The sequence below is a fragment of the Garra rufa genome, chromosome 5 (genome assembly GCF_049309525.1).
Source record: "Garra rufa chromosome 5, GarRuf1.0, whole genome shotgun sequence".
NCBI lineage: Eukaryota > Metazoa > Chordata > Actinopteri > Cypriniformes > Cyprinidae > Garra > Garra rufa.
Window position 1 is genome coordinate 6391322 of NC_133365.1, and position 26810 is coordinate 6418131.

Genomic DNA, 26810 nt, shown 5'->3' on the forward strand with positions numbered 1-26810 from the left:
GTGTAGTTCTGGGCTGTTTCCTCACCATTCTCATGATCACTGAAACTCCCCGAAGTGAGATTTTGAATGGAGCCCAAGACCGAGGGAGATTAACAGTTATTTTGTGTTTCTTTTGTTTGCTAATAATCGCACTAACTGTTCTCACCTTCTCACCAAGCTGCTTGGCGATGGTCTTGTAGCCCATTCCAGCCTTGTGTAGGTCTACAATCTTGTCCCTGACATCCTTGGACAGCTCTTTGGTCTTGGCCACGGTGAAGAGTTCTGATTGATTGCTTCTTTGGACAGGTGTCTTTTATACAGTTAACAAGCTGAGATTAGGACACCTATCCAAAGAAGCAATCAATCAGAACTCTTCACTCTTCAACTTTTGAATCTCTACTTTTCATTTTTAGGAACAAGGTGTTTTTGAAGTAAGCTAAAAGTTAACTTACTTCTAAAACACCTTGTTCCTAAAAATGAAAAGTAGAGATTCAAAAGTTGGGGAGCTTTACTGGTTGAAAGTAACAATAATACAAGCTAGATTTTTTTGTTACTCTTGTTTTATTAAATATACCTGACTATGACCTGCAAACATATTTTGTCCTGTATCTTTGCAAAAATTAACAAATTACATTTTCATTTTAAATTTTAGTTTTAAATAAAATATTTCAAAAGTAACCCGACAGTACAAACTTGAATTGTTTTAAATATTTTTTATTGGCAATGTCAATCCATTATTTATTTATTTTTTTCAACAGTATAAAAATTAAATTAGCATAATAAAAATATTGAAAATAATGTAGCAGTAATCGTTGTTTTATGCATTAATTCAAAACAGAGTGGGCGGCCATCGCCGCTTCAGAAAAAAACTTCCCCGCTGGACCCATAAGTGCTGGCTACATTCTGTCACGGGAGAGATGCTGAGAGATGAGGTCAGGGTCCAAATGCAGGTAAGTGAAGTTTTAATTAAATAAACACAAATAAACAGAACAAAAGGCCAACACGGCACAACACAACTTGAAACAATACAAAATAAACAGAACTGAAAACACGGTCAAAGATCCAGGAACCAGGAGCCAGAAACACAGAGACAGACATAAGAAGACAACGCAGCCCAGATGATTAGTGGGGAATGAGAGTTCTTATAGTCCATATAATAGTGAACAGGTGTAGGTAGATGAGTGCTAACGATCACAGACAGGTGTATACAATCAGGGAAGTGCAGTGCAAGGGAAAGGGGAAATAGCGACCTCAGGTGGCTGAGGGAAACCCCACAGCCCAGATCATGACTCTTACTACTAAATATGAAAGAGTCATATAGCATGCGGTTCACTACCAGATCAGCCTTCTTGAACCAAAGTAATAATCTTTCACTCAAATTCTTAGATGACACTCCACTTGAACAAGTCGATGAATTTAAATATCTGGGCCTCTGGCTTGACTCACAGCTTTCTTTCAGGTGTCACATTAATTCTGTTGTGAAAAAGATTAATTGTAACCTACGAATACTGTATCGCTCTATTAATTGTTTCACTCAACTTATTAGGTTGAGAATTGTGTCACAGTTAATATTTCCTTTAATAGACTATGCAGATGTTGTCTATCAAAACACCTCAGAATCAAACTTGAAACCTCTAACTGTTGTTTTTAATAATATTTGTAGATTTGTCCTGAGATGTCCTTTCACTACTCACCACTGTGTATTGTATGATTCATTGAACTTATCACCAGAAGCCAGTATCATTGGTACCAGGTTCTTTTTAAATGTGTGTGCTATGATTATCCTTCTTACCTGTAGGAATATTTAATTCCATATAGACCTAGATACAGATTGAGACATACTGAGTATCCCTTTTTCACTGTGCTAAACATTTCTAAAGAGGCTGGTAGATATACCTTTAAATTTAAAGCCCCTTCAGACTGGAATAGCCTGCCTGGGTCTCTAAGATCTATTACTTCCTTGTATTTCTTTAAAACATCGCTTTTCACCTACTTGCAAGCAAAGTATTGTTGTGAATGTTTTCCTGATGTGTAATTGGATTTATCTATTTATTACTTTATTATTACTTATGTGTATATGTTAGTATGGGTGTAGGTTTGTGTATGTATATTGTGTGAATATGTGTATATACATATGTGTATGGGCTATATGTTGTCATGCCTCCTACAGTAATACTTTTAGTTTTTTCTTGTTTACATGTATTTGTTCTCAATAATGAGTATGTGGGGCGGGCGGGGCGGTTGAGGAGGGATGAGGGAGAGGTTGAGCGAGTGTGAATGTACATGTGTAGTATTGTCTCTGTCCTATGTCTTGAGGACCCCCTCGAAAACGAGATGTGTCATCTCAAGGGGTTATCCTCCTAACACCAATAAACGTAAAGAGAAATAAAAATGAACTTCTGTGAACTGGTATGGCTTGTCAGACAATGAGGCAGAAAATATATTATTTTACAGTATTCTATATGGCATACACTGTTGCAGCGGTGAGCTAATACTGTTCACGTTTATCTCACTAATTTAATGGGCCAGTATAAAAAGAGAAAATTATTTAAAGTCACACGCGCTTGAGACCATGTGATGCTGTGTCTCTGTTTCTTCAGTCTGTGTTGATTGTGTGACTGTGACGTCTCTGTAGCGGCTCCTTATTCACCATCAGCTGATCCTATGGAAACTGGACGATGTCTCAATACTCAGAGTCTACAATAAAACACACAGACAGACACATATGAGTATGAGACATTACTGCTGTCACATCAGCAGATCCATATCCGAAAAACACAGTATATTTATATTAAAGCCAGAGATATAAATTAACAAATGATCAGACAGATCTGATCAACTTACACTTACTGATCAACAGTAAGTGATCATCATTTACAATTAAATGCAGTTTAAAGTATGGAGACTAAAGTGGAGCTGAATTTTCTTATTTTCTACAATTACAATTAAAAGCTTTAAATAAACAATAGACTCACAATAGTCAAATTTCTCCAGTTTATAATGTGGATCTTCCTTCAGATTAGTGAGTAACTTTACTCCTGATATTCCTAGTTTATTCCATGACAGATCCAGTTCTCTCAGGTGTGAGGGGTTTGATCTCAGAGCTGAAACCAGAGCAGCACAACCTTCATCTGTGACGCCACACTTACTCAACCTGTAGAGAAAAATGGCAGGATTTGAAATCTACTTCAAGTGTCTGTGTTTGTTATTGACTGTGGTCTCAGATCAGGAGAGGAGATATAATGACAAGCATTGCCACACACAGCTGCTGAAAGAATGAGATTTATGCATGTTGAGGCTCAATGGTGCTGTTAGAAACTTTCATGTGCTTCAGGACTGAACAGACACACAGAACCGAATGTGAGATATTGTTTCATAGTGATATAAGGACGGATCTGTCTTGAGAAACTAATTTCTAATCCCTAATAAACACCCACATTTGCTTCACTTGGGCCACATGTTCTGCATTACTTCTCATTTATTACCTCTTGTGATCACATCATTGGTCTCATCTGGCAGCTTAAAACTGAATAGAAATGGTGTTGAACTCAACAAAGCAGGGTTGAGCCTGGTCAGTACCTGGATGGAAGACCTCCTTGGAAAAAGTAGGATGCTGCTGGAAAAGGTGTTAGTGAGGCCAGCAGGGGGTGCTCATCCTGTGGTCTGTGTGGTTCCTAACCCCCCAGTATAGTGATGGGGATACTATACTATCAAAAAGCACCAGTATTCTGGTGCAATACGGCTGCCTTCGCATCATTCAGGTGGATGCTGCAAAATGGTGGTGGTTGAAGAGATCCCCCATCATATTGTAAAGTGCTTTTGAGACACTCAAATTCTTAATGTTCAAAAAAAAAAAAAAAAACACTACTGCCTACACATGCAATGAGATTATGTTTATGAGTATTTCTTGAGCTTTACTGTCTTTGCTGTTTATATTCGACTTTTATTAACTTTCTTTTCTTAAATAATGCTCATGATATAAGACAGGGATGAGCAAGGGATGGGATCAGTCCTAGAGGACCACTATCCTGCAGAGTTTAGCTCCAACCCTGGTAAAACTCACCTGCCTGTAACTTTCTAGTTATCCTGAAGACACTGATAAGCTGGTTCAGGTGTGTTTAATTGGAGTTGCAGCAAAACTTTACAGAGCTTTGGCCCTCCAGGACCAAGTCTTTCTATCCCAGATATAAGAGGAACATGAAAAAATACTGATAAGAGCAGCAAAAATAAATAATTAAATACAAACAAAAACCTTCATTTAATTGAGGGTCTTTCCTTTTTATCAGTGATAATGCTTAACAGTAAATTGGTTAGGTATTAGGGCTGCTCGATTTTGGCAAAAATCATAATCATTATTTGTCAATATTGTATTCACGATTATTTAAACAATTATGACAGGGTCCAAAACGTTATATAGTGATTAATTTAAAGATAGCAATACATCTCCCCCCGCTGCTCTGTGTGTTTTAGTTCCTCCCTCATTCCCTATACCTGTGTGTGCTCTTATCAGTGTGTGTCTTTACCATGATGTTGGCCAGACGTTGTTGTTGTCCATTCCTCGTCTCCAGCGTGACGTCAACAGTTTTGCAGCGTTTTCCCCCCCTTTTTGTTTCTCGTTCTTTTTCTCAGTCTTTTGTTTCCGTAGTGTGTCACCATGAATCCTAGCCTGGGAAAAATCCAGACCCTAATCTATTAAGATTAAGGGTCTGGCATCGAGCAATGAAAAGGGCCTAACTCGAGGGGCGGCACCAAGTGTGCATTTGAAACTCTCAGTGCACGCAATTGGATAACGCCACGACCAATCACAACAATACACGGTGTGATGTATCCAGAGGGACGGTAAACATATAAGAGTGGATTTCAATGTTATAACATAAACAATGTGACAAGATTAGTAACTATAATAATTATAATAATTACGACAGCCAAATCAACCTCATAAAACAATTAGGTCCGATCAAACTATTCATTAACTATCAACAAATATGTGGATGGACGCTAGCGTTTCATTCAGCAGTGAGACATATCGTCCTGTTCAAGTTAGGCTACTGTATTACTATTAAATAGTTCAGTTTTTCGTTACAGTAAGTTTACCAAGTGACTCTTACCATTTGTAAATGAGATGGACCTCACCCACCACAATCCCGATCAGGTTGTCCCGGTAGATCAATAACATTTCTCGCCACTTCTTTTTTCTGCCGAATGCTATCTGGCATTGCCCGCTTCGGATCTGTTCCTCTTCGTGGTCACCAAGTTGCAGAGCCGAAAGACCGTATTTCCTCACCTCTTTCACCTGGTCCTCCATTAAGGCGATCGACAGCGAGACCGCAACCACCAGTGGGTTTTCACTAAGCCCCATACGCTTAAGTACCAGCGGAGCTAACTGATGGATTAAACTCTTGCCGTATCAAGTCGGCAAAACAAAAAAAACGTCCTTCTTGCAAAGGAACGATTCGAGCGCGGTTTTATATGAAAAGCCGAGTCTAACTCATTCATTGTAGCAGCCAAAGCCGTTTCAAACAACTGGTGTTCTTCTGTAGATCTAAATGTTTACTAATTGATTCCTGACGTCGCAGCGCTGTCGTTATCAGCTTAGCTCGCCTCTGGCCCGCCTACATCAGATACACCGATTTGATTGGTTCCCAGAACTGCTTACGTATTGCAGTAACATGCATCATTGCTCGATGCCAGAATGTCTTGCAGAGACAATTCAAATTGTGCTCTTGCGAGACCTCTGGATTTCCAGGGTACATGAGTCCCCCAGGATCATCAGCTCTCCATCTCCGCCTCGGGCTCTACCGCCACCTGCTCCGCCTCCATCGGTCGGCCCCCTGGAGTCGTCAGCCTTTCCTCCTCCTTGGCTCCTCCTTCCGTCATCACCTCCCTGGACTGTTCTGTCAGCACCCTGGATTCTGTCTATTGCCCTCCTCCCGGGAGTCCGTCCTCCGCCGAAGCCCCCTCCTAAGACTTTGTACAGTTGTTTTCCCTGTTTGTCGGTGCGAGGATGCGCCTACCAGGAGGGGGAGGTAATGTCACACCCCTGGACTATCTAGGTGGTTTCTCCCATCATCTCCCCTTGCTGCTCTGTGTGTTTTGGTTCTTCCCTCATTCCCTACACCTGTGTGTGCTAATCAGTGTGTCTTTTTAAGTGTGTGTCTTTACCCTGATGTTTGCCGGACATTGTTGTTGTTGCTACCCTGTGTTTCATGTTCTGCTCCTTGGATTATTAAAGTCTTTTCGTTTATATTACGTCGTTGTTTGTCCGTTCCTCATCTCCAGCGTAACAGTAAGTCATTTTTCTCTTGTATTTTTACGTTTTATTCATATTAGGCACAGAGACGACAGAAGGAATATTATGTGTTGCCGCTTTAACCACACAGATCCAATATACTGTTACACACGTATTTTCATTCTCAACTGTTTATGATCATTTAAGACATAACTGACAAGAGTTTACATGAATAATCACCAAGTGCATAATTTGAAATATTTTTGCATTTCTGCTGAGATTTAGTGTGTTTACTGAACATTGCTGATTTTATTCTTAGAACTGACATTAAAGGATATTTTACACAAAGATGACAAATACATGTGTGACTATCAGGGAGATCTTACCACAGTTTCTCCAGTTTACAGTGAGGATTCTGTAGGACATCAGAAAGTAGCTTCACTGAATCTCGTAGTTTATTTCCAGAGAGATGCAGTTCTCTCAAGTGTGAGGGGTTTGATCTCAGAGCTGAAGCCAGAGCAGTACAACCTTCATCTGTGACACCAGAATAACTCAACCTATTGAGAACAATGACACACTCTTTACTCTCTCAGATTAGATCAGTTTATCTATAAATCTATTATTAAGTAAAAACTTAAAGCACAAATCAAAATGTTTGTTGGATCATTGGACTTGGGTCAAAAATATCACAGATCAACATTTAAAGTCTCATTCAAAAAATTATTTTTTATTAATAATACTATTCACTACTTAGATCTGTACTAGTATGTGTGGAGAAGTGATTGTCTGTGTGTGTGTGTGTGTGTGTGTGTACCTGGTATTCATCACGTTGTGGGGACCAAATGTCCCCACAAGGATAGGAATACCAGTAGATTTGGACCTTGTGGGGACATTTCTCAGGTCCCCATGAGGAAACAGGCTTATAAATCATGCACAATAAGTTTTTTTGAGGAAGTAAAAGTGTGCACAATCTCCTGTGAGGGCTAGGTTTAGGTGTAGGGTAGGTGTAGGGTGATAGAAAGTATGGTTTGTACAGTATAAAAACCATTACGCCTATGGAATGTCCCCATAAAAAATGTAAACCCTTCAATCCTTTGAAGATCAAGTGTTCCAATCAAAAATTTGCATGCAGGATTAACAATTCTGTTTGTTCACTCAGATGAATATGCAGAAGGGCAGAATGCAAATAGCACAAGGACAGGCTGCAGATGTCCTATGAACTTTTAAGGAGGTGGAGGGATGCCGGGAGAATTGATGTTGGGACAGTGCAGTGAGAATGGAACTTCAATTGAGCAGTGCCCTTCTGAAAACTACAAACAACATCTTGTTAGCTACAGATTGTACCCTCCATTAAAACACAATGATAAATGTTCCAGCGAGGCATTGCTAGCTTGTTTACAGGAACTGATCTTCATTTGTTACTTCTTGTGCTAAAAACATCTCAGGTTATGTATGTAACCCTGGTTCCCCAAAAGGAAAGTGACGCTGCGTCCGAAAACACTATGGGGAACACCTCCAGCGTAACCTCGCTCTGAAATACTGTGTAAAATCCAATAGAGAAGCGAGACGTCACGGGCGGGGAGACGTAGAGGCCAGAAAGCTATAAAGCATGTGCAGTAAAACCATTGAGGACCATCCCGCAGCATGCTGAGCCAACTGTAGAGAATGAGTCTTGACCCCCGAGGAGAGGGGTAGATCAAAAGTCTCGAGGTTATGGAAAGTATCCCGTACACCACTTCATAGCTACTCCTGGCCAGAGGCCTCAGCACACCGCAGAGGAAACTTATAGAAGGGGGTCTCTGCCCATGGAAAGACCACCGAGAGGAGCATGGTAGGCCGCAATGGTCGCCACTTAGGCCTTTAGGATGGAGTGGGTCAACCCTGCAGAGAGACGGGCCTGCAGGAACTCCAGCATTGTGCCAACCGGGCAGTTAACTGTGTCGAGTTGGCAGTCTCTGCACCAAAAAGTGAAAAAGCTTCCACTTCAAGTGTACAGTTTCCTTGAAGAGGGAGCTCTTTACTGGAGGATGGTCTCAACAACCTTGGTTTCGAGACTGGAGGCTATGAGTTGTGCCCCCTTAGGGGCCACACCCCCAGCTTTCACAGCTCCAGGTGGAGGTAGACTCCCAGGAGCAGAGTGATCGGGGAAAGGCATACAGACAAAGCCTTGGCCATGTCTGCACTCTCCATTCCCCGGGCCTTGCCCCCTGCCTCGACAGGATGTCTGCTCCCATATAGAGATGCCCAGGGATTTGCACTGCTCTCAGCGAGAGGAGTTTCCCCTGGCACCACACGATAATCTGGTGTGCCAGCCTGTAAAGGGGGCGCAAATGCAGACCTCCCTGGTGGTTGATGTAAGAGACCCCCACTGTGTTGTTGGTGTGCACCAACACATGGAAATCTCATAGGTCTGGGAGGAAGTGCTTCTGTGCCTGAAACACGGCCAGCATCTCAAGGCAGTTGATGTGCCAAGCAAGATGGCAAGAGGTATCACATTGGCTGCTGCCATCAGACCCAGCAGTTTTTGAAACTGCTTTACAGTGGGTGACCGGACTTCTTTGACTCTCACGACTGCAGTGAGAATCAACTCGATCCGAGCAGAGGTCATACGTGTCTGCATCATGGTCGAACCCCACACCACGCCTAGATAAGTGGTTCTCTGTAATGGAGACAGCACACTCTTCTTGGCATTCAGTCTCAACCCCAACGCTCTCATGTGGGCGAGAACGACATCTCGATGCAGAGCCGCCAACTGCTCTGAATGAGCTAATATCGATGAAACATCAATATAATTCAGTATGCAGATGGCCTGTAGTCACAGCGAAGCCAGAGCAGCATCCACATACTTGGTGAAAATGCGGGGTGAGAGTGCAAGGCCAAAAAAGAAGAACCCAGTATCGGTAAGCTTTGCCTCCAGAGCAAACCTCAGGAACTTCCTGTGTTGAGGAAGGAGGAGTACCGGCTGTAGAACCCTGATTCTCTGTCTAGAGGAGGGACCACCTCGATGGTCTACTTTCTCGAGAGAGTGTTTCTCCTTGTTCCATGACCAGAGCCTGCTCAGGGCCCACCGGAGTGGGAAAAACCCTGTTGCATAGAGACGGAGAAGAATCGTCTAGGTTACGTATGTAACCCCGGTTCCCTGAGGATAGGGAACGAGACGCTGCGTCCTGGTGGACACTATGGGAACTGCCTCCAGCGTGACCGGCTCTGAAGCTCTTATAGAACAACGACAATGAACTTTGACATTGGCTGGCACCAGCATATGACATCATCACAAGGCGCCTACCAGTATAAAGGTGTGCTTGTGAATACATCAACCATCTTTTTGTCTGATGAAGACGTAAATGGGGCCTGAAGCATGGCTACAAGACGCAGCGTCTCGTTCCCTGTCCTCAGGGAACCGGGGTTACATACGTAACCTAGACGTTCCCTTCCGGAGGGAACTCTACGCTGCGTCCTGGTGGACACTATGGGAACGTCTATACCACTGGTCGGCAATTAGCGGCCCGCGGGCCACATGTGGCCCGCAAGCAAAAATATCTGGCCCGTGAGATTCTTTGAACTATAGAGCAGCTGTCCCCAACCACGGGCCGCGGGACATTCCTAACCGGGCCGTAGCTTACAACATGAGTTTTAAAAAAATGCATGCAAACTAAATAAACTCAATTTAATTCGCAATAATGTCGTTTTAATGTCGTTTTAAAAACGTTTTTACATGACACAGGCATATATGCAGTTGTTTGATTGCACGCATGTTTGCATTTTGCAAGGTCTTTTTCCTTACGTCTGTCTGTCCCGTCTTTATGCTTTGCATATTGGCTTCAGCGCTGCGCAGCCTCAGCTCAACTCACTTCACTTGATCAGTTCTTGGCGAACTGTAGTGTCACACGAAGCTAGCTAAACTGCTAGAATGAGCAACAAAAAGCAAACATCTTTAGAGAATTTCTTTGGAAGGGGTAGAGCTGAATAAAGACCCACTGACGATGGTAGTGAGCCAGATACCTCAAAGAAAAAGAAGGGGCCATTCAATCGGAAATATGACGAGTCATATTTAAAATATGGGTTTGCAAAGACCGGTGACTCGCATGCACCAAGTCCTTTGTGTGGTATGCAGGGATGTACTGGCCATCGGGAGTACCGGGACATTCCCGTTGGGCCGGTGGAGTTATGGGCCGTTCGCCGAAGCGAGAGAGACGGCGCTATTTTAAATTACAGCGCATTCGAAACTGCAAAAAGCAAACGACCTAAAAGTATATTTTTTATTAAGTGCCATTTTGCGGGCTCGTGAATTATCTCATGACTAAGTGTAGACGCCATGTAAATACAAGATTCATTGTGTAGTTTAGAGAGCTTTATTAATTATAACAGAACTTTGTGAGATCTCTAAGATTAGTGACGCTTTTAGTGATAATAAGGGGAGCATGCTTGCACTTTCCAGGCTATAATCCATTCAGAATTTGTATGAAACTTTTGTTTTTCGGACACATGAATGCTGCTATGTTTTGGGAATGACATCTACATATTTATGCTGGGTTCATTCTAGAAATAGCAGTGAAGCAATGGATGGGACAAAAACGTATTTTTCTATTTTTCTTCTCCCAAAACAACTTACCGTTTCAGCTATTAAAATAGTTCAGGTTTGTATTTAATGGCAAACTGATTATATTTAGTTTAGTTTTTTTTTATTTAGTAATTATACTGTTGGAGCATATTTTGTTCGTTGAATATAATTTTTTTTTTTTTTTTAACGAACAGCGCCCAGCGGAAGACTGGTCGTCTGTTTGATCAGTTTGCCTTCTCAAATCATCTCGACTTGCCTAAAATAAAATCTATAGATATAAAACAGTTCAAGTATAAAACAATGTTAGTTTAAACGTTAAATATCAGGCGCATGGTTTTTGTAAGCCGCTTTGCTGGACATGAGGCGACAGCGCAATCACTTGCAGTTTTTAAAGTTATCCGTCATTTTTGCTCACAAAGGTAAGAGTAATACATCAAAAAAGCGTTACAGCGTTTTTATGAAATACAGAAAACAAAAATGATGCGCTTTCTTCCGTCTCGTTCTTGAACAGGAGCGCTTAACAAAAATAAAGAGAAATTCATGCCTCACAGACATGATAAATATGTCTATAGAAAGCTTTAAATTATTACTTAACGAAATAAAACAAATCGAAAACAAAAACTCTTTCATTATGCAATCCATAAAGATTAATTTCTCTTTAAAGGCGCGTCCAAAAAGAGATCTTTGCGACACTGACTCAGAATACACTAGTTTATTAATAAATAATTCAAACATGTCCTAACTCTTTCCCCCAGACACATTCATTGTTATTTATTTTTGCGGGTGTTTTGTGGCAAGTTTCAGCCTATTGTGTGCGCTTGAACGCGGATTTCTGAAAAAAAAAAGGGAATCAAACCGGTCCACGGTACATAAAAGGTTGGTCAGTCCAATTTTTAATAAAGTATCATTTATTTTTCTTTTCGTCATCTATCTCAATATGCAAAAACGGAGAAAAAAAAAAGCGGAGAGCGTCTGGTGCTGAAATTCCAAAACACAAGTTGTCACTCAAACAACGGACATAGGCGTCATATTATTGTGAAAATTAAAACACTTCTTTCAAACAGGCCAGACATCGAACATTTGTGAAAATTAAAACACTTCTTTCAAACAGGCCAGACATCAACCATATCGGCATAACAGAAATGTGAGTAGCACGAGTTTCAAACAGCGTGCGTGTTATTAAGGCCTTTATATGACTGTGATGGCACAACAAATATGAACCAATAATAATGCGTGGCACTGTCGGAAGCAAATCGGAGCAAATCAGAGCAAATAGGCTGAATCCACTCGACCATGGGCTGCCGGGCTCGGCCCCTGAAACGACAGAGCAGACGTAACCTCAGATGGGCGCGGCCATGTTTGTTCGCGCTGCAGTTCAGAGAGTCCTGTCAGCCGGATTTAAAGCACGTAAATTCATCCGTTTCTCCCGAAATACATGAAAGTAAGTGGCTGGTAAACTGGAAGAGGAATAGAGTGAACCTTTTAGTTACTTAGACTATGTGTATGTGATATGAATACAACACATCGGCAAATTATATTTGAATACATTGCTGTTTGCTGCTTCCATATACATATGTGTATTTTACAAACTCCTAATGTCTCGTTTTACTAGTACTTATGTGCATTTAAATGTATGAAACCTAAAATAAGCGTTATTTGGTTAAAAACACTGCAGTTGTGATTATATGACAAGCGCAGAGCTCGTCCATCCCTGGCTCAGCGCTAGCCAGCGCGCCAAAGCGCAGTTTGAATTTGTCAGTTGCGTGACGTCACCGAACGTTCTAAATCCCATATGTGGGACCGTACTCCCAGGGGCACAAAAATTAGAATCCCATGTGGGACCGTACCGCTCAGAGGGTTAACAAACATGCAGATAATTAATAGCGCGTACAATGCCCAGTCAGCAAATTTAACCTACTACATCATTCAGCTTGAATGTCTCAGTACGTCTGTCATTTCACGAGCGCCTACCATTTTCATCCTCCCCTATTAGTTCAATAAATTAGCCATTGTTTTGGTTGTGGCCCACCATGTAATGGCTTGGAAAAAATCTGGCCCGAGGCCAAACATAATTGCCGACCCCTGGTCTATACCAACGCTGCCATGCTGAGGAGTAAGTGAACAACTGACTGATTGAGGAGTCAAGAAGGAACATCACTCCCAACTACCAGCGAGAATCGCTTGGGCCGACGTCATGAATAGCTCGGCTACCCAAGCACGGAACTCCAAGGAGTGGAGGCCTGATTCTTCTAAGCGAGAGTAGGCCTAACTACACTCACCGCTACAGAAAGTAGTGAAGCTTATCACTAAGCCTTCATACTAATCGGGGGTTCTGAAGAGCGGAGGCTCCAGAAAGACTCTCTAAACGAGAGGAAGCCTGGCGACACTCTGTGCTTGCGGGGGAACTCTGGGAGTGGAGGTCGGAGACCTAACTACACTCAACACTGGAGGTGATTCATGAGGCTCCAAGAACCTAAGCAATAGAACCACCTAAGTGGAGACTATGGAGAGCGGAGGCTTAGCCAAACTTTCAAATAAGAGGAAGCCTGGCGACACTCTGTGCTTAGCAGAGGACGACTCTAAGAGTGGAGGTCTCATGACCTAGCTACACTCAACACTGGAGGTGTCCCGTGAGGCTGAATAGCCTATCCGACGGAACTCCCTGAGTGGAGTCTAGAGAGTGGAGGCTTTTAGTCAACTCTCGAATGAGAGGGAGCCTGGCGACACTCTGTGCTTAGCAGAGGACGACTCTAAGAGTGGAGGTCTCATGACCTAGCTACACTCAACACCGGAGGTAATCAGTGAGGCTCAAAAGCCTAGCCAACGAAACTACCTGAGTGGCGTCTCTGGAGAGTGGAGGCAACCGGGAGCCTACTACACTCGATCCTGCTAGCAGTGCTACCTGGGTGGGGAGTTGGAAAAACAGAAGGGTTTTTTAAAGAACCAACTCGAGGATGGGAACGAAGGATTTCGCTGCGTAACCCACACCGTATAGGATTTCAGAAAAGGACCCGACACACAGGGGGGACCTTTACCATAAATATGGATTTCAGAAAAGTGCCTAGGTAGTGCACTTACCACTCATGTGGATTTTAAGGAGTGCTCAAAGACGTGCGTGAGCAATCACCACTATTGTGGGTTTGAGGAGGTGCCCAGGTATAGCGAGGGAAATCACCATCTTGCAATCTCTAGGCGGTAGCAGGGCCTGAAAAGCGGAGCTTTTGGAGAGGGGAGGCTTCAGCAGAAAGGCTCTGTCGAGCGAGAGGAAGCCTACGACGCTCAATCCTACAAAAAAAATCTTAGAGTGGAGGTCTCATTCATACCCTATAAGGAAGAGAGACCTGACTACACTCTTGAGGTAATGTTATAAGACTCACAGATGAGCTCTAATGCTGAAAGCAGAGCTGTATAGTGGAGGCTCCGAGATTGCATCTCTGGAGAGAGAAGCCTACGACACTAGGTTTTCGGTGAGTGGAGAATTGGCACTCCCCCAAAAACGGTCAGCGAGGCACACTGGGGCCTACCAGCTGCCATAACTGTGAGAGTGAAGGTCTTAGTACTGTGGCTCTGACAGAGAGGAGACCTGTTACACTGTGCTATCAAATGGAGTTGAAAAAACTAGAGGTTTTGGAACCAACTCAAAAGATGGGAACGGAGGATTTCCCTGCGTGACCCACACCGTATAGGATTTCAGAAAAGGCCCCGGCACACAGAGGGGGGCTTTACCATAAGTATGGATTTCAGAAAAGTGCCTAAGTAGTGCACTTACCACTCATGTGGATTTTAAGGAATACTCAAGAATTTGTGTGAGTAATCACCACTCTCGTGGGTTTGAGGGGGTGCCCGAGCATAGCGAGGGAAACACCACATGTTTTTCGGGTGATAGCACAGCCCAGAAGCGGAGCTTTTGGAGAGGGGAGGCTTCAGCAAGACGGCTCTCTAGAGCGCGTAGCAGCCTAACGACGCTCAACCTTAAGGAAGCTCTTCAGAGTGGAGGTCTCAAACTGAGAACCCTCTAGAGGAGGGGAGACCTGACTACACCCCACGCTTGAAAGTGACAAGGCTCACAGAAAGCTCCATGCTAGAAGCAGAGCTATGCACAGTGGAGGCTTCTTAATTGTTTCTAGGTAAACGAGCCTACAACACCTGGTCTTGGTGAGTGGTTAGATAGCACTCTACCAAAATAATTAGCGAGGCATAGAAAGTGCCTACTAGCTGTATGCGGCCTGTATCTCTGGGGAGCGGAGGCTAGACAGAACACTCAAATAGAGGGAGCCTGCGACACTCGACCACTGAGAAAGCTATATGGAGTGGAGGTGTTAACCTAACGACACTCAAGCTCTGATGAGAGCGGAGGCTTCAGCAGAAAGCATCTCTTGCACAGAGAGGAAGCCTAGCAATGCTCTGTTCGCCCTAGAACCGAAACTCTCAGGAGTGGAGGTCTCACTTATATGATACAAAGATACACAGGGAAGAGACCTGACTACACTCATACCTAAGGGTAACGAACTTAGCCGGGTTTCAGGGAGCGGAGGCTTCAGCAGAGCTATCTCCTGCAGCTCGAAGAGGCCTAACAATGCTCACAGGGCTTTCTAGAACACTTCAACTATGTATACATATGTATAAATAATGTCTAAGCCGAGCTCAACATAGCGGAGGCTTCAGGATACTCGAGAAACGAGGAAGCCTAACAACGCTTCACCCCATATGGGAGTATTACAAGTGGAGGTCTCGACACACTGGATAAACACGAGGGGAGACCTGGCTACACGACACTTGGGGGCAGTAGAGCCCAATAGGGGGCTCGAATACTACAATAAGTCTCACCCAAGCGGAGCTGGTAGACAACAATACATACCTATACATATATACTTACCCACATATATGTCAGTTCATGTACCAGGCCAACGGATTGAGTTTATCAATCTAACGTCAGCCCAGCCCCAGAGTCTTATGGGGGAGAAAAGGACAGGTGGCCGAACGATAGTGAGGGAGAAGGGAGAGGATCGTTTCCCTACGATCCCCTCTCCTAAATCGCACATCACGTCTCCTCTGAGACCTACAGTACTCCTCCCAGGAGGACAGTCTCGAGTGGCCACACAAACCGCCTGGTCCTGCCTCCGGCCCGCAGGCCAGGAGGGGCCAGGCTCCCCCGTGTTTTGGGTGGGGATGAAGACCGGGTCTTTATCCTCCAGCAGATCAGCCTGGTATGCCCGCAACACTGCCACTGTGTGCAGGCAGCACCAGCCTGACCCGCTGCCGCGTATGCCCTCAGCGTCGACGCCACTCCCGCCGAGAGACAGCAAGCATATCCTCAGGCGATGGCATCGACGCCCCACCATACTCACGCACTCACTCTGCATCAGCATAACTAACATGCTGATATAGATGAGTGCGGGCTGAATATGGTTTATCCCATGCCCTCCCGATCTTATTATATAGATCAGGAAGGAATGGGATGCACATGGGGACTGGTCTGTCATGGCCAGGGAAAATTACTCATAAAAACTGCTATGAGCCATCTCCCCCTGCCCGTGCTTTGAACGCAGATCAAAGCAGGCCGCAGCGCGGTTCATAACAGACAACAGCTTATCATACGCAGGGCAGGCAGGCTGTGAGAGCTCAGAAAATAACTTTTTCGCCCTTAACAGCCACATCCTGCTCACCTGGCTTAAAACCAGTAGAGCACTCGCTGCTGTATCAAAGGATGTCAGAAAACAATACATCCTTCGCCCGCAGCTCGCCCTCATCCACGGCTGACGAGCGTGAGAGATTACACGTCCCTCAGCTCGTGACCGTGCTTCATCTGTAACCGCCGCGAGCTTGTTCTTGGACCCGAGCCGCGCGGGGCAGATAAATGTCCCAATTCCCTCGGGAAAAGGGACAACGAGAGCGGAGTTTCCTTAGAGAGAAACTCTCACAATGAACGCGCTCTGCACTCTCAAGAACAGAGCGCACGTGCTCTTCACCCAAACACATAACAAACAGGTTGTGCACGTCATCTGGTGTCAGATTTCTCTGACACGGATTTCGTACATTTCCCGAACTGTTTAATCATCATTCTACTCACGCTTAGAACAAGGTCAGTCTGAAGGACGAAAAGATGGTTGATGTATTCACAAGCACACCTTTATACTGGTAGGCGCCTTGTGATGATGTCATAGGCTGGCGCCGGCCAATGTCAAAGTTCATTGTCGTTGTTCTATAAGAGCTTCAGAGCCGGTCACGCTGGAGGCAGTTCCCATAGTGTCCACCAGGACGCAGCGTAGAGTTCCCTCCGGAAGGGAACCCACTGAGCCTCATCTACAGTGTGCAGCACCCAATGAAACACTTTTGGTAGAAGCTATTTAGGGGATTAGTCTCTCGAAACTGACCTCTGGCGTATTCCAAGTGGCCAGCTTGGTGACCTGGAGCGGAGGACCAGCAGGGAATGACCGCGCTGGCTGCTCTGGTATCCTCGCTGGAGACCGCTGTGCCCTGAAGCACCAAGGGTGGCAGGGTTGACAGACCGGTCTCCTGGGGGCACTAAAGAGAGAAGGACACTGTATAATGAGGTGTACACCGCTCTTCCCCAGAGGGGCTTGCCCTCAAAAGTCCTGGGCTACAGGTGCCAGGATTCTTCCTTACACATAATGTTTCCAGATACTGGGCTGAGTGGCCACTCATGACCATTCCTTAACCGGTCATGCCGATGTAAAGTCTTTGTGGGCTCTAGAATAGCCGAGATTCAGAAACCCAGCTGACCACATCACCAGGCAGAGCTTACCTTAGCAGAGCTAGCAGGCCCTCACCAATGGAGATCTGGACCCTTCTTCCTGATTCAACCACAGGATACATGGCCAGTGATACCCAGTGCGGAGTCTGAGCGAAATGAAAAGAGCATCCTTTGTTGAAGCTATTACTGCTGCTTCGAGTCAGGTGCCTTCAGACCTCAGTCGATTAAGAACCTGGAAGGAGCTTCTTCAAGCGACTGTGGAGTCTTGTGATGGGGTGGCCAACACTGACAACTCTTCTGAAGCCTCAAAGTATATACAGGGATATACTTGAGGCACAGCTTGATTCATTCCCAGAGGAATTCAGAGTTTTAAAAGCTTGACAACCAATCCAGACAGACAGCCGTTGGAGTTCTCTCACCCCAGAATACGACAAAGATATTGGTCTTATCAGAGTGGGAGGATGACTTCGTCATGTTGAAACCCTGCCTTTCGGTGTCATCAACCCTATCATCCTAGACCCTCAATATCAGGTCACAAAGTTACTTATCCAAAACATGGATCAACAACTGAACTGATTAACTGGTGCAGAGCGAGTGCTAACAGAGCACATGTTGCTGATGGAACACCATGAAGCTTCTTTATCAAGTCCTTTACAACTCCAACATGCTCTTGGGGAGACATAGGTGGTGACATAGCAAGGTATTGGCAGACCGGTTCTGGACCGCGTTCATACACAGCTACTTACCTGAACTACAGGGCAGACCGAAATGGAGATCGGATGGCAAAGGGTTGACAGTAGGACGAGTGGTCTTCCTAATTGATCATCAACTCCCACAAGCACTGTGGGTACCGTGACAGAGACCTATGCAGGAGCCGACGGGAGGATTTGGACAGCCAAAGTCAAGGGCAAGAAATACATGCGCCCTGTTGTAAAACTGATTCTGGTTCTGCAAATGATGGACGACGACAAAGAACCTCCAGATGGCCTTTCTTAAGGTTTACAATTATCCTGCTGATCAGGCAATGTCAGAAAATCCACCCCGAACGGAAAATAAGCAATGGTTCTTGACAGACCAATATAATAGTTGCTACTTCCAGCAGACAGATGTGAGAGCCAGCTCCAGTCACTCTCTCTACTATTGTTCAATGTTGTGCGTTCATGCAACAAATGTGAGTTATCATGTAAATATTGTTGATGATCGCGATGTGATTGTGGATAGACGCTAATCTTGTTAGCCTTGTTAGTGTGATCACGTTAAGCTGACACGTGCTGTTGGAATTTCATGCTGCATCATGCCATGTTTACCTTATTATACATTGTTTATATATTATCTTACAGTTGAGCATTTATTTGTGGTGACTAATTCAATCAGTTATTGACACTTAATGTGGTCCTTTATAATGAATATGTACAGACATATTGTAATCATATTGTATTCTTTTATTTTCCTACCGACCACAACATAACACAGTTGTTATTCAAACACTGCCACCTGATTGTGATAAATCCTAACAATGTCCAAATGGATATCATTAACTGCCTGACAAGTGCAATTGATGAGAAGTTAAAGAGGATTTACTTCTCCCTTGCCTGATTCTCTAGCCAGAATCAATGTCCATATTTGTCCATCAGTAGAACTGAAATTTAACAAGGTTGACCGAGGTGCTACCCCGCAACTCTCTCTGAGGAACTTTGAAACAGTAATTCTTGCCTTTATTTTTTCACACCTGCATTACTATAATTAGAAAGTAGGTAGATATGAATGAGGGTTGTATGAGGGCTAAGACAACTGTCCTTACTCACACACTTACAGGTTGACTGGTTTCATTTTTGCACTTTGTGTAAACAGATAATCCATTTTTTTTTTTTTTTGCAAAAAGGGTAACAGTGAATGCATGTTTGAGAAAAAGTTGGTCACATAATCTTTTACATTTTGATTGACAGATGTCTCATCAAATCAGTGATAAGCACTTCATTAGCAAACAATACCTAGCTTGTCATTGTGTTTTCTGCCTTTGTGCTTTGCTATTGTGCTTATTATTTGTATTTTCTTTTTTTCATAATTTGTTTTGCACTTACATAATACTTAACAGTGTGTCACATATGATCTTACCACAGTTTCTTTAGTTTACAGTGAGGATTTTGTAGTACATCAAAAAGCAGCTTCACTGAATCTCCAAGTTTATTCAATGACAGATCCAGTTCTCTCAGGTGTGAGGGGTTTGATCTCAGAGCTGAAGCCAGAGCAGCACAACCTTCATCTGTGACACCACAATATCTCAAACTGTAGTGAGAGGACAATCATAGTGAAACACTATCAAACAGCTCCAAAAAGCAATCAACCAACTTTATGCAATAAAAAACTTGCAATTCTAATATAACTAAATGAATTCTGCTTGGTCCTTTATGCCAGATGAGAAATATTTCAATTCTTTTTTGTTAATTGAAAACATTAATTATTCATATGCAACTTCTCTGACTTTGTTTGAATGTCCAAAGAAATCTTTCACAGTATCACTATATTGAAAACACATAAAAACGCTGACCAATAAAATAACAGCTACAACACTTAAGATTTACAAGCTTTTAACTTTGCTTTTCTTGTTATAACAGTGAAGTGATTTTTCTCAGTGATACTTACTGAACTGATCTGGATTCTTTAATCACAGGCAGCAGTTTCTGAAGAACTTTCATATTTTCAGGATTATTCCTTTCTTTAACAAATTTATCAAGATGAAACTCACTGAGGTCCTCTTCTGATGTCAACAACACAAAAACTACAGCTGACCACTGAGATGAAGAGAGTTCGGCTTCCTTTATTCTTCCAGATTTCAGATACTGTTGTATTTCCTCCACTAGTGAACGGTCACCCAGTTCATTCAGACAGTGGAACAGATTGATGGATTTCTCTGGAGAGTCAATGGTCCTGATCTTCTTCTTGATGTACTCAGCTGTTTTCTCATTGCTGTCAGAGCTGCTTCTTTTCATCTTCATTATTCGTTGTAGGAGAATCTGATGAGACTCCACTGACAAACCCAGAAGAAACCGCAGGAAAAGATCCAGATGTCCATTTTTACTCTTTAGAGCTTCATCCACAGCTCTCTGATGAAGCTCAGATAATGAAACATGTTCTGATGAATTTAGTTGAAACCAGTCCTTCACTTTAGACCACAAACTCTGTTTGGTGATTTGGTCAAACACATTTCTGTTGTTGTTTGTCCAGGAGAGGTGCACATATAGAGCTGCTAGATGTTCCTGAATGCTCAGATGAACAAAGCAGAAGACTTTCCCCTGATACAAGCCCAACTCCTCTCTGAAGATCTGAGTGCACAATCCTGAGTAAACTGATGCTTCTGTCTCATCAATGCCACACTCTCTCAGGTCTTCCTCATAGAAGATCAGGTTTTCTTTAACAAGCTGCTGAAAAGCCAGTTTCCCCAGTTTGAGGATCATGTCTTCATCTGTCACCTTCTTCTCATAGTCCTTCTCATGTTTGATGTTGGTCTGAAGGATCAGGAAGTGTGTGTACATTTGAGTGAGAGTCTTGGGAATCTCTCCACTCTCTGCTGGACTCAACATCTTCTCTAGAACAGCGGCTGAGATCCAGCAGAACACTGGGATGTGGCACATGATGTAGAGGCTCCTGGATGACTTCAGGTGTGAGATGATCCTGTCGGCCAGACTCTGATCACTGATTCTCTTCCTGAAGTATTCCTCCTTCTGTGGCTCATTGAATCCTCGTACCTCTGTCACTCGATGGACACACTCAGAGGGGATGAGATCAGCTGCTGCTGGTCTGGAGGTGATCCAGATGAGAGCAGAGGGAAGCAGATTCCCCTCAATGAGGTTCATCAGCAGCACGTCCACTGAGGCTGATTCAGATATATTACACAGTTTCACTTTACTCTTAAAGTCCAGAGACAGACGACACTCATCCAGACCATCAAAGATGAACAACACTTTATAGTCATCACTGGATATTTCCTTTTCTTTAGTTTCAGGGAAAAAGACATGAAGAAGATCTGAAAGACTGAGTGTTTTGTCCTTCATCAAGTTGATTTCTCTGAAAGGAAGTGGAAATATGAGCTGGATGTCCTGATTCTCTTTCCCTTCAGCCCAGTCCAGGATGAACTTCTGCACAGAGACTGTTTTTCCAATGCCAGCGACTCCCTTTGTCAGCACAGTTCTGATGGCTTTGTCTTGTCCAGGTAAAGGTCTAAAGATGTGATTGCATTTGATGGCTGTGTCCTCTGTTGCTGTTCTCCTGGATTGTGTCTCAATCTGTCTGACCTCATGTTCATTACTGATCTCTCCACTCTCACTCTCTGTGATGTAGAGCTCTGTGTAGATCTCATTCAGGAGTGTTGGGTTTCCCTGCGTCACTGTTCCCTCATACAGACGCCCAAACTTCTTCATCAGATTTGATATAAACATGTTGAGGACTTCATGACTGTAAAATTAAAATCTCACATTATTACACGAGTTACAGAGGTGAATTTACAGAGCAAAATGTCTTTTTTTATTTTCTGTGTTATGAGACACTTAACATATATTGGCATTAATGAAATGTATCAGTTATTAATGATGTATTTGAGTAATGTGTGATGATGCATTACATAAAAAAATGCCACAGTTTACCTGACACCAGGATCTGTGATGTCTTGTGGTTGATTCATAGACTGATCATATTTTTTACAGACAGGTTTTGGTGGCAGGATTGACCTTGAATCAAGAAACAAACACTGACAATTGTGACACTTTTCTCATGACCTTAATAACATTAAGTAAAAACAAATACCATTTAAATAAAAGTAAATAAATAAAGAATTCTACTGTGTGCTATATATCTGCCATTAGATTTACTGCATTTCCTAAACACACTTCTGCACATTTTTATTCCTTACAGTGCTGTAAAAGTATGACAGTTAAATTTAAAATATCTTACTATAATCTTATCTTTAAAAATATATATATATAATAATAATAATAATAATACTTGAGGTTAAGTCTTGTGTCATCACTCTTAAAATCAAGCGGATGATCCATAGAAGCGTCACTCCTCATAGACACACAGCTGGGCTCTGGTTCTGATTTCTTCTGGTGAACTGAACTATAACAGAGAGAGATAAAAGGTACACTGTTACTGTTATAGACATGTCTCTCTGTTTGAACAAATGTTAAAATATCAGATGAAATGGAGAAATAATCACTTGATAAAACACTATAACAAATATTTTAATCTGTTATTGAAATATTGTACCTGAGATTTTGTTGTTGACCAATAGACTCATCACTCTTAAAATGAACTGGATGTTCCAAAGAAGCGTCACTCCTGATAGACACACAGCTGGACTCTGGTTCTGATTTCTTCTGGTGAACTGAACTATAACAGAGAGAGATTAAAGGTACACTAGTTACTGTCATAGACGTGTCTCTCTGTGTGAACAAATGTTAAAATATCAGATGAAATAATTAATAACAACTTGATAAAACACAATAACAAATATTTCAATCATATCTTTTAATGAAATATTGTACCTGAGATTTTGTTGTTGACCAATAGACTCATCACTCTTCAGTGATACACAGCTGGACTCTGGTTCTGATCTCTTCTGATGAACTGAACTATAAGAAAGAAACCTTTAAATTACTGTATATATATGGCTCTGATCTTGTATGTTGAACAGATTTAATGATGACATTTATTTTATTTTAAAAATAAAATTACAACATGTGTAGGGGACTTCCATGTTTAAAAAGCTGTTGTTAATCGTTAGCTTATTATGTTTATGTTGAAATGTTATGAATTTAATTTTTATATTTTTTGTTATTAAATGTTTGTATTGCCCTTTTAGGGGTATAAATCAAGATATATTATATATTATTTTACATATAGACTCAGCAGTCTGCTTTAGACTGTGAAGCTTATTTCAGAGATCAGTTCAATACTTGAAACTCTTAAAAGATAATTTATTGTCAATCATTTAATCATTAATCATTCAGTTAACAATACTGAATTTAGTTTTGGTTCACAATCCAATACATGGATTTTTTTCCAAACTTATGATAAAAACTTACAAAATATATATACTTAGTTTTGTTTAGTATTATTTAGTATTTCATACATGAGGTTTTTATGGCTCATAATGCAGTTGACTGCAATTCAGTGATTATTGAGAGATACACAAATAAACCTCCCTCAAAAGTCTGTTGTGGAAATTTTAACATCTACTTTTTAACATGAAAAAATATATTTAAAAAACTTTAACATTAAAAATGATGAATGCATAATTAAGAAATCCCAACCTTGTTCAGTCCAGTACATGTTCATCTTGAAATATTACTAACAACATACACGTTATTCTTAAATTTACATTATAAAAATCATGAAAGATTTCACAGCAAAAATGCTTTACTTGAACTTGAATTATCAGAACACATGAAGTAGGTTGCGTCCAACAGGTTTATACAGCAACATTTTGATCATATTGATAATTTATAGACCCTAGACATTTGCGTATCAAATATAATACAGTTAATATAAACAGAGCTAAATGGAGGGCAGTCGTGGTCTAACAGTTAATGGCCACACGTCACTTTCACTTTCACATTATGATTATTAAAACAAACGTGTTTACTGTAAGTTATGAGAAAATAAGAGGTTTTTAAAATATAGCTAAAATGTTGTAACACACTGCAAAACAAGCATTTTTATCACAAAGGGGTAATAGTTTGTTTTCAAAGTACCTGCATCCTGGAGACAAATGTTGATTTCGGGGTGTTTGTGTGTCATCCATGATGAAGCTGAACAGACAGAAGTGAGATCTCCAACACTTACTCTTTTTGAGCCAAAGCCTGCCAGATTCTGTTCCGGTATTTGTGTTTAAAGATCCGGCATTAACAAGTGCATTAAATCGTGACAGTGCGTCATAGCAAGCGCAGGTTTAGACCATAGACTGTAAAAAAATATGGACAACGCGTTTCCGCTTCTTTCCACTATAGAAAAGTGAAGCCTAAACAGCTCAATATGGCCGCTACCATCTTGGGGGAAGTTACGTCATTTGGAGCCAGAGCATGCGCAGTAGAGTCGTGAGGCGGAGCCGCGGTGTCAAAGTCCCGCCCAAACTCCCGCAGACCCAATCGCACGATCACAATCATGACACCACACCCCGTTTTTATAGCATCAAATAACTACTTAAAAGCAAACTTATTAGAAAAACGAACACCTGAGCAGAAATCAGCATTATAAGAACTACCTCACACGATGGAAATCACCTTTGGAAAAAAATTATTTGCTGTGTAATTCGCTTATTTAGTTTGGCTCTCGTCCCATTAGATTACATGGAGAGGGCGGGGTTTATGACCTATACTGCAGCCAGCCACCGGGGGGCGATCGAAAACTTTTGGCTTCACTTTTCAGGCCACCTACGGCACGCCTGGGTTTAGACAAGTGCACCTGTCTGCAGCCTGCAGATTGAGGCGGGGCTGAATTTGGGGTGGGGCTGCACGTGTCGCCCCGCCCACATGCCTTCTCATTGGTAGGAGGTAAATTAATGACGTCGACGCAACATCCCTCCCACAACTCATCTCATTGGTTAGTGAAATGGAATGACGCCAAATGCAGTTGGAAACTATACTTATGAATTATACGTTTAATATAAACGCTGAATCCTTTGCTTATTTATTCAGCTTTCAGATGTGTACAAATCTCAATTAAAACGTACGCTTATGACTGGTTTGTGGTCCAAGGTTACATACATTTACAAGCATGTTATGCAATGTAAACCAGTGGTGTTTATTTACAGCTTTTTTTTTATTATTGTCTTAATTGTTAATAAGATACATAAATGTGGAAAATTATCAGCAAGAGTGTCCACTATCCTTATGTTATTAAATTAATAAATAGAAAAGTGTTGTTAAACATCAGAGTTGTTTATAAATACAAACATTAATGACACATGAATGAATTATGACGACACATAAATGAAGTTCACTGTTATTTATTTAAGATAATAATGTTCACAGTTATTTCTGATTCTCACTCCCGATCTTAGTGACATGCGAAACAGCAGTCTGGGTCCTCTGTGCTCAAATACATTAATTTCTCTAAGAAATTGAAATAACACCCTATAACAATATGTTGACCCTTCCCGAAGTATATCTACTAAAATGAAACATTTTAATTTCTTCTAATTTCGCTATTAATTGACCATATCGGATTACTTCCTTGTTTAGTCAAGCCAGCTAAGGCATTTCTGGTCAACTGTACTGTGCCGTAATATGAGCGTACTTTGTTCGTTTTCTCTACATAATCCATTCACAATCGAAGAAAAGTGTTGTTTGTCTAAGAGGATCAAATGTCCATGTATACCGTTTCAAGAATGACAGATGCCAGTTTAAAAAAATAGAGTAATTCGGCTAAATATGCGCGATTCATTGCTATGATTGACAATAACTGGACCAAACATCTGACAAGCTGATGGCAAAAAAGAGCTTAAATGATTCAGACTAAATTTAGAGTAACAAAACTACAGCGGGAACAAGTATGGTTAATAGATCAATAGATTTTAGAGTTCAAGATAAAACTTAAAAGATGTTATTACATTTTATAAAATATTTAATATTCCTATCGATTCACATTGTCGAGCCCTGATTATCAGTAACGTATATAGGCAGAATGCACATAGAGGGGAATATTGAGCGGGTGTGTCGCCGTGCAGTGATGATAGAGACAGGGGGAGAGAGTGAAACCAGAGCGATCGAACAACGGAACAAGCCGCTAGAGAGGGCAGCTGCCTCGTTTTTGCCCAAGTAAAGTCTATGTATGGGAAACGCTGGGTAAGAAGTTCACATCCCTATTTGACTGATAAATTGATGATTATGAAAGATCGCGTTTACTCTGTCACTGTTTAACTTCCGAGCATAGACGTCTATTACAAATATAAAACATGAGTGATGGGTGGTCTAATTTTACTTTACTTTTAGGCAATGTTTGAAAAGTATAGTATATAAGTTCGTATAACAAGAAAAGGCGTCTTGAACACTCACCGTGTCTATCGGTAGGCTTCCTATTCAGCAGACTAAATTTTCCCGCTTAGGCTGCTGGGGCGATTGGTATGAACCCTTATAGGGGTGGTCACAGGTTAATTTTATATTTATATTAATTTACAATTTTTACTATGAGTAATATTTAAGATACAGATCAGTGCGAACAATTTACCACTATTTACAAGGAAGACCCCTCCTACATCTTGTGTTTATGTCCTTCAGGGGGGATAAAGCATTAATTAGGGGGGTCAGCTGTATTTAAGGAAATATACAGTT

At 42.0% G+C, this 26810-nt stretch overlaps 1 protein-coding gene across 1 annotated transcript in view; it reads right to left on the reverse strand.

The window, feature by feature from the left end:
• Positions 1–24283, reverse strand: part of LOC141335119 (NACHT, LRR and PYD domains-containing protein 3-like) — a 39494-nt gene extending 15211 nt beyond the window's left edge. The window contains exons 1-7 of the mRNA XM_073840439.1: positions 24234–24283; positions 23025–23111; positions 22747–22896; positions 22483–22596; positions 20128–21936; positions 19600–19770; positions 6595–6765 (exon numbers count right to left, since the gene is read on the reverse strand). Of these exons, the coding sequence (XP_073696540.1) occupies positions 6595–6765; positions 19600–19770; positions 20128–21936; positions 22483–22596; positions 22747–22896; positions 23025–23111; positions 24234–24283 (2552 nt within the window). The remainder of the gene's footprint in view (positions 1–6594; positions 6766–19599; positions 19771–20127; positions 21937–22482; positions 22597–22746; positions 22897–23024; positions 23112–24233) is intronic.
• Positions 24284–26810: the final 2527 nt, after the last annotated feature.